Raw genomic sequence first — 11,581 nt, 5'->3', positions numbered from 1 at the left:
AAAATGGAAAATAGTTTAGGCAACGATGAAAATGCACCCGATATAGTAACAGTAAGCTTTGTTCAATGAACTGTCCAACATAGCTTAAAAAAAAGCTGATAAAACTTCTCTTGGCAAACACTAACCAAATTCCCTTCTTTTATAAGTTAGTGGCCATAATTGGTCATTTGCGTGGGAAGTGAGGACCCTTGCGACACAACTAATTTTCTTTCTCATTATGAGATTCTAGGATTTTATTTTATTGGTTATCTGATTATGTTAGGTGAAAGTTTGTTGTAAGTTTGCCTATTGGTACAGTCAATTATTGATGGAAGTGCGCTGTCAAATATAATATTTTTTTCCTTTTGCACTTGTTTGCCATTATTAGAGTTTAATTCATCATGAATCCAATTCATAAGGTTCGAATTCAGCTGCTTAATTATTCTACAAGTTTCTTAGTTTCATTCCATTTCAGATTTGTTTATTCATTGATGAGATCAGTAACCCTTTCTCAAGCCAACTTTGTTCCTTAGTAAAAGAATAATTAATACTAGAACATGTTCAGGATCGTTTTAGACAGTGTTAGTGATTATTGAAGTTGGATAAATTAAAAATAAAGATCGCTCATTAACGCGTAACATTTACCCTATGTTATGTGGTGCACGTAACTGAGTAATTCTCAAACATTTAAAAGCCAAAGTAACCCTTACAGTTGCAGAGTATCCATATTTCTCAATACTGGAAAAAATCTTATAGGAGAAAGAAACAAAGTTGAATGGCAAAAAAAAAATCTTAATTTGCACAAAGTGCCGAAGATCACACAAACCGATAAGCAGTTCAATGTTTCGAAATAGATGGTTCCATCAGAGAATTAAAATACTTGAAGAAATTTCCAAAATTATCAAACTTTCCCCGTAAACATTTTCAAGAAAATTATACAGCTAAACGCATTTTGCATTTTCGAAAACCTTATTATTATATTACAATGATAAATTCTCAAGAACCAACATTATCTAAATGACAGATATAACAAACAACCGACTTGCAGAGACAATCAAGCGCATATAGGAATTATAAAAAAAAATGGCATATAATGGTAGCCGAATCCAAAACAATTATTCCGGAATAATAGATACAAAATGTAACAAAATTGGAAAAAAGTAAAGAAGGGAAGTTGGTATGGGGAATTATGTGAATTAACCGAAAAACTCTTATATGAAAGGATCATGGCAGCTATTAAAGAAAAAGACTCTAAATGATGCAGTTGCAAACCAAAATCCTTAGTTGCCGCTATCTATATAAGAAAATGCCGTTGTCACTCAATTCCCAACAAAATGAAGTACTTCACTGAACTTTCACTGGTGGTTGACGAGTGACTTTCCCTCCACCATTCTGATAACTCCTTGCCACAACATCTCCATTGCTACGCCCACCACCATTGTTGCCTCCTCTAGGCCTGCCAGTGAACTCACCACGCTTCTCAAAATTATCATTCCTGTTTCCATAGCCACCTCGGCCACCACCACCACCGAAGTTTGCGCGGCCCCTGAAGTTATCATTTCTGTCATTCCGGTATCCACCCCTTCCCGATGAATATCTACCCCTATCACTGTTAGCTGCACCAAACAAGAATACACGTTATCACATAATAACCATCACTGTTAGCTGCAACAAACAAAAATACATGTTTCACAGAACAAAGAGTGGTAAGCACCAAGAGCTTGTCCCATGTATGCATTATCACATAAGAACTTTAAGCACAAGTCTATCTCTAGCAATTTTCCCAATATTTTCAATTATTTTATGGAATCTTAAATGGTAGGAAGCCAGTAACTTCAGTCCGGCATAGTTAGAGCATAAATCAATCAGATGTTGAAGTCGAGGGAAATAATAAACAAAACCGGCCAACTTGATTTAAAAATGTTCAAATTTAACATGAAATGTTAGGCTGGCTTGCCTCTTCGTTCTTCAATTGAAAGTCTCCGGTTGTCCAAGGTGACAGGAGGAGAAGCCTGAAACAATACACAGAAATATAGCTGATAGATGTAGGACAAATAAAACAAAAATAACAATAAACATCCAAAACTAGGCCAAAAAAGTGTAGGCAGATAAGCTATAGCAAAATCAGCTCACACTCTTCTGTACAAAAAGCACCCACAGCAACACAACCCAAGGATTAGTAGTAAAGAACTAATATCAAATTCTAATAGCACTAGCGTTAATAGGAGGACCCAACACACAAAACTACAACTTCAAACCCTCAATTTTCCTCCTAGTATGCTAAACTCCAATAACCCATCAATTGGCAGATTTTCTTCTAAATATGTTCTCTACACTATAATTAGATGAAAAAAGCTTCATCAAATCAACTGTAAAACACTGACAATAAATAATGTTTTTGCCAAAGAACAAAGACAATTGCAGAATGCAAGGGACTTTCAAAAAGAAAATTAATTTGGAATCATGTACAGCATATCAATTACAACACCTCTATATGGACAAAGGCTAAGCATGTAATTGCAAAAGGCAACATTATCATCAAGAAACTCATCTTCATGAAATACAAAAGTTAAATAGAAACCCTAGCAATCAAAAGAGGGAGATTTCAAGTATGTGTCTGTACCTCAAGTGCACTCTGCATTGAAGTAGCAGATTCAAACTCCACAAAACCAAAACAAGATCCCTGTTGCTGGAAAGAAGGGCAAAGCCTTGTATCAATGCTTGAGAAGTAATCAAAGTACATTTTGAAAACAAATTAGTAACAGACTAACCTTGCTACTTCTAACTTGAATTCCATCCCGTTTAATGGCCCCAAATTTCTTGAAAACACGTTCCAGCTGTTCTACTGTTGCATTCATGGGTAAATTTGCAACAAATATCGCATAAGCCTTGCCTGTGGAACAGAGATTACGAAAGTCACATAGCATCTGGATCAGATGTGATGATCAACTCAGATCATAATTAATCAATCTAGTCACAGAATAGGAACCACCTCCATTCTCATTGTTCTTTTCTGTTGGACTCTCAATGCTAGGGGTTGGTGCTTCCGATGCAGGCACACTGGGAACACGTGGTTGTTCCACAGCTTTCACAGGGGAAGCCCTCATATGGAAGGGAGCAGCATTTTCTTTCAGTGCATTCACCTGAGATTAATAAATGCAAATATGGTCAGACACCACAAAAAGTACATAGATGGCATAAAATCAAATAATTAAAACTTACTATTGATGCAAAAGACTTCTTTGGAGTATCCTCCTGTGAGTTACTAGAAGCAGCTTTCTCAGCATGTGATTGATGTTCCACGTGACTGGATTCTTTAACATGATTAACAGGAACCACCTTCTCAGCAACTAATAATTTTCCATTCTCAAGTGGCTGGCTGACATCTTTGCTGACACTAATGTCATCATCAACAACAGTAGTTTGGCTATCTGGAACATCTTCGGCATCATGAATGACCTCTGTATTCATAATCAAAATAAATAAATAAATATCCAATCTTATAACGAGAAAAATTAAAATGGTAGAAAAAGGAAATGAAAACAACAGGAGTAGGGGGTATATTTTTGACCAGAAGTTGTAAATAGAAGATCTACCAGGCTCAGGGGTAAAAGCATCTGTTGGAGCACTTTCCTCAGCATCATTTGCAGGCGCAGACTCAATTTCAACTGACTTATACTCATCAATATATCTGAAAATATCATTCAAAACAAAGTAGCCTTTGTCCTGTGGAGCTAGGAAAAAGGACTGAGTAAACTTCCTTTTCAGATTGTCACTTCCAGTTAAGCAGCCAGTCACTACAACTATTACCCCATCCTTGTGTGAAGGTTGGGCATCAGCACTGAGAATTTCTACCCTAAAGCTTGTGTAATCCAGAGAAAGTATCTTTTTGTTGATTTCCTGTACCAAAGCAGAGTAAGATCACTTGAGTGAGTGGAATGCAAATCATTTGTCACAACACAATACGCAGTAGTCCAGGTAAAAAAAAACATTTGAATATATGCACCCAAATAAACCTAGGGAATTGCTAGCATGGCTATCAATTAACACTGTGGGCACGTGATTTCAAATACTTCAGAGAATGTTACATACTCCTTTGGCCTTTGACAGGAAAAGCTGTAAAATTAACAAGCAGGCAAGTGGTAGTAGGACTCCCCAAAGAATTTTTTTCCTGCTTACTATGCATGGTATTAATAATTAATAATATACTACAAAATTTAAAAAAATGGCACAACCCTTCTCATGAAATGCACACAACCCAAGGTGATTTCCATATATTTTGGATTGATTTGTGTTTATACAAGTAACCACATTTTGAAAAGAAAAAGCAAACAATAACAGTTTGGTACATGAGAAATTAAAGGAGTATTTTAAAACAAACTCCATTAAGCCCGTGCTAAATCTGCAATTACATAATGTCCTTGCAATACCTGACACTCCATCATTAGTACTTACCACAGTAGTAGTCACCATTGTCATGGAACCATCTTCTTCAGGTCGACTCACGACACTGGACTCGTGATAAAATCTGTGAACTTGGTCTGGCTCCTGATGCAGTATAGAATAATACTGCTCAACAAAAGCATTGCCAACCATCTGAGGGGTTGGTGATCCATCCGACACTGCCATCTCTACAACACGACATCACAGATTAGTCTTGACGGCACACACACAGCTATTCCAGAAAACCCCAATAAAGAAAAAACAAGAAATAACAATTCAAAGAATAAACACACACGACCAAAACGCTATCAACCACAACCCTCATCCATAAAACCAACGCCAACACACCGCCTTCAATCTTAACAAGTAATACATACACAACACACGAGCCAGGCATTTAACAGCCAACAACCATCCCAAACATTCAATCATGCCTGTTTAATAAACAAAAAAGAACAGCTAAAACAAAATCAACATTTAAAATAACCTAAGAGCCACGAATTTTATTTAAACCTTTCCCATTTCCAAACCCTAAATCCCAAACACACCAGGTTAACAACCAAACCCTAATCAACCATCATGGTACACTAAAAACGTAAAAAAAAAAAACAACAGAAAAAAAGGGAAAGGAACTAAGAGATTAATGATCGGGAGAAGGTAAAAATGGATCAGATAAGAATACGAAAAATCGATAGTGAAAGTCTCTTAGAAAAATATATATATAAATTTAAAACGAAAATGGAAGAAGAGAAAGGAAGAGGTACCTCCGAGGGAGCGATGAATGGCTCAGAGAAGATGGTTTGGTAAGAGTGGAGGCGGTTGAGTTGAGTGAGATCTCTGTCGAATGCGAAGGTGAAAATATTGAATATATATATAGGCGAACTTTTCTATGTTGTTTCTTGTTCATAGGAATAAAGCTTTGTTTCCTTTGTTCTGGTTCGGTTCTTTAGATGGACCAAAAACCCGGTTTATTAATTCACACATGTGCTTTTATCGGCCCAACGTCCTTTGGTTTCAAGCTTCTTTTCTTATTCTCTTGTCCCTTCTTCCTTGCTACCGTGTTAAACTGTCATCTTTCAATTCAACGTGGGACCTTTCAAGAAATTGCACGATTACTATTATTAAGGGATATATATATATATATATATATATAAATATATATGATTTTGAATTTTGAATTTCATCAATTTAAATTTTAACTGCTACTTTTATTATATTTCACCTTATTACATTTACTTTTTTTATTCTATCTTCATTAGTTGTCGTTTAAGAGTGAAAGAAAAATCTATTTTTATTTAAAGTTAGTCTTTAATATTCATCAAATCAAGTGTACTAAGAAAGAAGGGTTATAATTATTCAAGAAACTGTGTAAAAATATGTGAAAATGTATAAATGCGACTTTATGAATTAAATTAATGAGCATAATATACATGTGAGCCTAGTAACTACTGTTAAATAAAGGATAATTATTAATTAAATTAATGAAAATAAAAAACATAGAAAGAAAATTTATGTAGTAAGTAAGCGTACAAAAATTTACAATTTAAAAACTTTTACTGTGTTAGGAAGTATCGTATTGTAATGAATTAACTATTTTATTACATTTATGTTTCCTTCTATTTTTATTTTGTGAATTTCGACATTGATTTTTTTGGCGAATTTATCACCCGTGTGTAAAAACAGATTAATTAATACTTAATGCATTTAAATCTGTATATATATAGTTAATAATTAATTACTTGATTGAAATATTTAATTTGTAATGATGATTTAAATCCATTTATATAAAATATAACTATTATTATAATGCATTTTTATTAGGAAAATTAGTTATTTCGTAATTCTAAAATTTTATCTTCGTTTTGTGATTGAAATAAAATTATTATTTCTAATATAAACATAATAATAATAATAATAGAAACATTGATAATATAATATTTGTCAACATCTTCAATAATCTTATTAAAGACATTTTTATTTCTTAATTCTTTAAGACATTTTTTACGTATAAAATTATGATGGAGCTTTAATCTCCAAAAACGAACAATACAGTTAGATGTGGTGATTGATTCTAATAATATTATCTCAACGAACTTAAGGTCATTGATGTTATTTGTGGGGATGGAAAAGTGGTTTCAAAGACGAACCATCATTCTCCTTAGACTTTGATTGGGGCTTGTTCTAATATGTCCAATAGTCCCACATTACTTAGGAGTTGAGATCAAAGACAATTTAAATACACTTTTCTTAACCTTTTGAGACTCCTTTTAAGGACAAAATTGTGATGGAGCTCTGAGCTCCAAAACCGGACAATATCTTAGAGGTTGATTAACCTTAATGATGTTATCTCTCAACGAATTTGAGATCATAACATTGGCGTCGTCTATGGGAATGCAAAAGTGGTTCCAAAGATGAACTCGCATTCTCTTAGCCTTTAACTAGGAGGAATGGAAAAGTGGTTCTAAAAACGAACATTTATTCCCTTTATACCTCAACTATGGGTCTTGTTCCTGTACACCCAATAGTGTCATATCGCTTAGTAGTCGAGGCTAGGGACACTTTAAATTACCTTCCTCCCTTAACCCTGTGAGACACCATTTAAGGATAAAATTGTGATGGAGCTCCAAGCTCCAAAGCGGATGTGATGATTGACTTTAGCGATACTATCTCCATGGACTTCAGATCGGAACCAGTGTCATGTTTTGGTATGCTCAATAGTAACACGTCGCTTAAAGTCAAGGATAAGGAAAATTTAAATATACCTTCCTCCCTTTATTCTTTGATTCGCCTGTAACGAAGCTCTGAGCTTCAAAGCAAACAATACCTCGGATGTAGTAATTGACTATAACGATGTTTTCTCAATGACTTTGAGGTCAAAACATTCATATGTCTAATAGTCTCACATCGCTTATGATTCGAGGTCAAGGGAAATTTAATACACTTTCCTCCTTCAACCTTCTAAGGCACCTTTTAAGAACAAAACTACGATAGAGCTGCAAAATGAAATATACCTTAGATGTGGTGATTGACCCTAACGATGTTATCTCAACGGGCTTGAGGTTGGAACATTGAGTTTTTATTTATCTAAATACTTCTTGATTTGTTGATAATTAAGGAATTAAGATAATCTCTTTATATTTAAAATATACAAGTTGACATGCAATCACTTAATTTTTATTTAACCATATATTTGATAAAATTAAGTTGTAGTATTTATATATAGATATTAAGATTTCTAAAACTTTTATAGAAGTTTTAAGTATTAAATAAATAAATAAAATTTTAAAGACTTGGTTTGCCTATGATGCCATGTGTTTGCATCAGTATATCATGAAAAAGACTTGGTTTGCCTATGATGCCATGTGTTTCTCCTTAAACTCTTTTTTTTTCTCATCCTCAATTTCCACATATTCCTAATTAACTTCCAATGACATCATTTTGAAAAGTATTTATGTTATTAGTATTTGGATGCAAGTTTTGTTTCAAACACTTTTAGAAATAAAAACTACACACTTTGAAAAATGAAGGTGAAGTGAGGTGGTCATGTTAGCTAAGATGGATAGAAAGAAACTCGAGTGAATGTTATTTTTATGCAAACAATGAATTTAGGATAGTACGACTCATCTAATTTGGTGTAGCTAAAAAAGACACTAACATCATTATTATAGTACAAATTCCAAATTAGTCTCTATATTTTATTATTTTCTTTAATAAACTACTATGTACTTTCATGTAATTATGGTGCTAGTATGTTGACATTTTTTTGCTAGTTATATGTTTTTTATTTTAGAAGTATATTGATGTTTTGTGATTTCAATTATGTTATATATGTATCTATTGATGTTGGAATTATATTAACATTTTGACTAAAATTATATTAAGTTTTCAATATGATTTACTATAACCCTTCCCTATAGTATATTTTGTATTTACATTTTTTTTTATAATTTAATAATAATAATTTAATTTGAAATAAAATATATATCACTATTTAACTTAAGTACTATTTTGAATAAATAAATTTGAATCTTTAAAATTAAAAAAATAATTATTAAGAAAATTACGGACTAATATAATTAATTGTAACTTCTCATAAGTTTACAATAGATTTCGACATCATTTCCTTTGTTTACGACTCAAAATTGTTACTTAGTTTAAAATTCTATATATTTTCAATATAGTATACTTCACATATAACTATGTGTAATTTACTAATAAGAATTAAATTTTATCAAAAATAGGTATTTTTTCCCAAAGTGATAGATTTTTTAATTGTTTCAATTATGAAGGTGAAATGTAAAATATTGAGTCATATTTAATGAGAAAATTATGAATTTATGATATTCTTTTAAAATTTATCGATATTTATGATACATTTGAATAAAGATACAATATCATGTACGATTTTACCATTCATGTTTAGTATTTTAGGGTTGTGATAAATTTTCTTTTGAAAAATCCAACCACCCAAAGCAAAATAATTGGAATTGAATTAAATCGAAATCCAATCCAAGTTTAAGAAAATATACTAGAAGTAAATTCAATCCATAGTTTGTAAAAAAACTAATTTAAATTTTTATAAATATAAAGTCAAATAATTGGTTTGTATTATTCACTTTTAAATCCATATTTCCTAAAAAAAAAGTTTGAATGTTTATGATTTGATTTACCGAAGTTTAAAAATAGATTTTCATTTTAAATTTAGTTTTTGTAAAAACAATTTTGTTGTACTTTTATAAGTAAATTAAACCATAATCCCTCCTTGTTGCATCATTAGTAAATAAATTCGAACATAAAAAAGTGGTAAATTAAATTGTGTGGAATTTTAAGATTACAATTTTTTTAAGTCATGTGTTTACTAAATATGCATTATTTTTATAAAAAAAAATTAAGCATAATTTGTTACCTTCTAAATTTATTTTATAAATATTAGGTGTTAGAGACTATTTAACCTTCTTTAAAGACGGTCTTGTCGGTTGACCTGGTCGCTGGTTGACTTTAAAGACAAGCGATGACTTCGTCTATCTTTGGTGGATCTTGTGCTTCCCTTTGGATGTTGGAACGCGGTTCCATTGAAACAGAGGGGATCCTACCTGTTGATTGCACTCCGACGATCAAGTCAGTACATGACTTATAGAAACAACAAGTAAGTAGTTTAAGTTTTAGAAACTGTACAGTGTAACTAAGTTGTTTTTATAAATATGTGAGGAACCGATATTTGGGAAACATTCTTAATAATTTGATCATGCGAGGAATCGATATAAATAAATTTTATACGGGCATCAATTTCAATTGAAGAACATAATGTTACCATGCTAATCAAAATACATGAGAGTGAGACAGATAAAACTTAATCCCTATTTTTCCAATTGAAGCAACAACTCTTTGATTTGTTTTCTTGTTAATTCTTACCATCATAACAATTCTCAAACACACTTTTATTATTCTGTTTTTATATTTAGCAAATATTGTACTTGATAATTCAACTATTCCTTATGGGATCGATATCCGTCGTTAGGGACAAATTATTACTTCTGACAATGCGGTGCACTTGCCGTAAAAAGTCATCACTTTGCCAGAGTGATTCCTTGTGTGGTTTCCAAACTTTCTTTAGGTATTATCTTGAGTAGAGAATACTTTAAGTTATGACTACTTCTCACTCATCTTGGAACTCTCCCAATTCCAAGTGGCGTGATTCAATGACCATTTCCATCATCTCCATAAGCTTTTTTTTCTCTTATTCTCTTTTCCATTCCGCCAATTACCTTTATCTTAGATTCTTTTATTTTCGTGTTCAACATCATCCTCATCTTAATTTGTGTTTTTCTTTTTGCTCTCTTGAAGAGAATATTCACACTTAACCACTTGGTTAAGTTCATGTCCAGTGACCATCTTCATTAGGGTTAATATTCAATTTACTATAATGGTTTTAAAAAATGTCAATTTGGTCCCAAGTTTTGTTAAAAAATATGCAATTTGGTCCCTTTTGTTAAATTGGTATGGACGGTGTTAAGTGATGATTATGTGACACACTATATGGCACAATTGTGCATAGATGCATTCCGCTATTATGCACATTTATAATTAATTATTAATTATATTTATTTTTAACTTTTGAATATTAGCACTCCTCTGCACAAACCCTAATCCCACACTCATAAGTGAAATTGTGGAGCAAACATGGGTGGCAAGGCAGAGGGCGTAGCAGAGAGAGTTATGGAATTTAGGGAAGTTAGGATTTAGCGGCAAGGAATTGGAGGGGAAGTTTTGGGAGAGCAAGCGGTGGACTAGCTCTTTCACCATATATGAAAGCTTCTGCCGTTCTTCTTCTTCCTCCATTGTTCTACTTCTTCACCAATAAACTTTTTCTTTTTTGTTAATTTTCTCAATGGAGTGTGGATTGAGGGAAAAATAGGAGTGCTTTTTTGATTTGTTAGGCGGGGAAGTGAAACACAAATGTAAATGCAAAAATACTTTTGGCGCGAGACCCTTTATTTGTTGGAAAGACTGAATTGCAACAGTACCAACTATGGATTGGAACTCAACAACACTCTTTTAAGAAATGATATCATAGCCGCAAACTATCCAATTGAGAAACGTTCATGCTATGTTTCTGATGATGATGGAGGTGCACTCCTAACATTTGTGGCCCATGAAATTGCAGAGACAATTTGTGTTGAGCGTGGTGCAACCACACTATTGCAATTAAAAAGTTCTAACCCCAATTGCTCCATTTCAAAAAACCCTAATCTCCCAATTGATTTTTCACTAATTTGTCAATTCAATTCACTTACCATCTCACACAACATGTAATTCCATTTCTCTCAGCCACATAAGCAACATTTGACGCAGTAAGGTGAGATTTAACGATGAAAATTACCAAATCGAGTACTTCTTAAAAAAACATAAAAATCAAATTGATTTTTTTAAATCATTGTACTAAATTGAATATTGACCCTAAATATAATGACAAATAAAATAATTATACCATAAAAAAAAAATTTGGTTTAAATATTAAAAAGAGATTTTAATTAAAAAATAGAATTGACTTGCAAAAGTGAGTTAACTTTATATTATTTACAATTAATATTTAATAACTTTATAAAAAAGTTAAAACATGTCAAAGAAAAAATTGAAAAAGACATTAAAATTAAAAAAA

General features: G+C 32.2%; 1 protein-coding gene across 2 annotated transcripts; it reads right to left on the bottom strand.

The window, feature by feature from the left end:
- Window positions 1-1,021: 1,021 nt before the first annotated feature.
- On the bottom strand, window positions 1,022-5,456 carry LOC137810901 (nuclear transport factor 2-like). 2 transcript variants are annotated; one of them, XM_068612396.1, is made up of 9 exons: window positions 5,187-5,456; window positions 4,435-4,610; window positions 3,576-3,879; window positions 3,202-3,440; window positions 2,972-3,122; window positions 2,751-2,872; window positions 2,603-2,668; window positions 1,937-1,991; window positions 1,022-1,595 (listed from the first exon to the last, which is right to left on the bottom strand). In XM_068612396.1, exons 2-9 carry the CDS (start codon window positions 4,606-4,608, stop codon window positions 1,324-1,326), a joined length of 1,383 nt encoding a protein of 460 aa, XP_068468497.1. In that variant the 5' UTR covers window positions 4,609-4,610; window positions 5,187-5,456; the 3' UTR covers window positions 1,022-1,323. The 2 variants fall into 2 exon arrangements, with proteins under 2 accessions (XP_068468497.1, XP_068468498.1); XM_068612397.1 differs by having other exon boundaries at window positions 2,603-2,662.
- Window positions 5,457-11,581: the final 6,125 nt, after the last annotated feature.

Source organism: Phaseolus vulgaris, chromosome 2, assembly GCF_000499845.2.
Source record: "Phaseolus vulgaris cultivar G19833 chromosome 2, P. vulgaris v2.0, whole genome shotgun sequence".
Lineage (NCBI taxonomy): Eukaryota > Viridiplantae > Streptophyta > Magnoliopsida > Fabales > Fabaceae > Phaseolus > Phaseolus vulgaris.
Note: the sequence above shows the minus strand (reverse complement) of the source record. Positions and strands in the feature narration are given on the sequence as shown.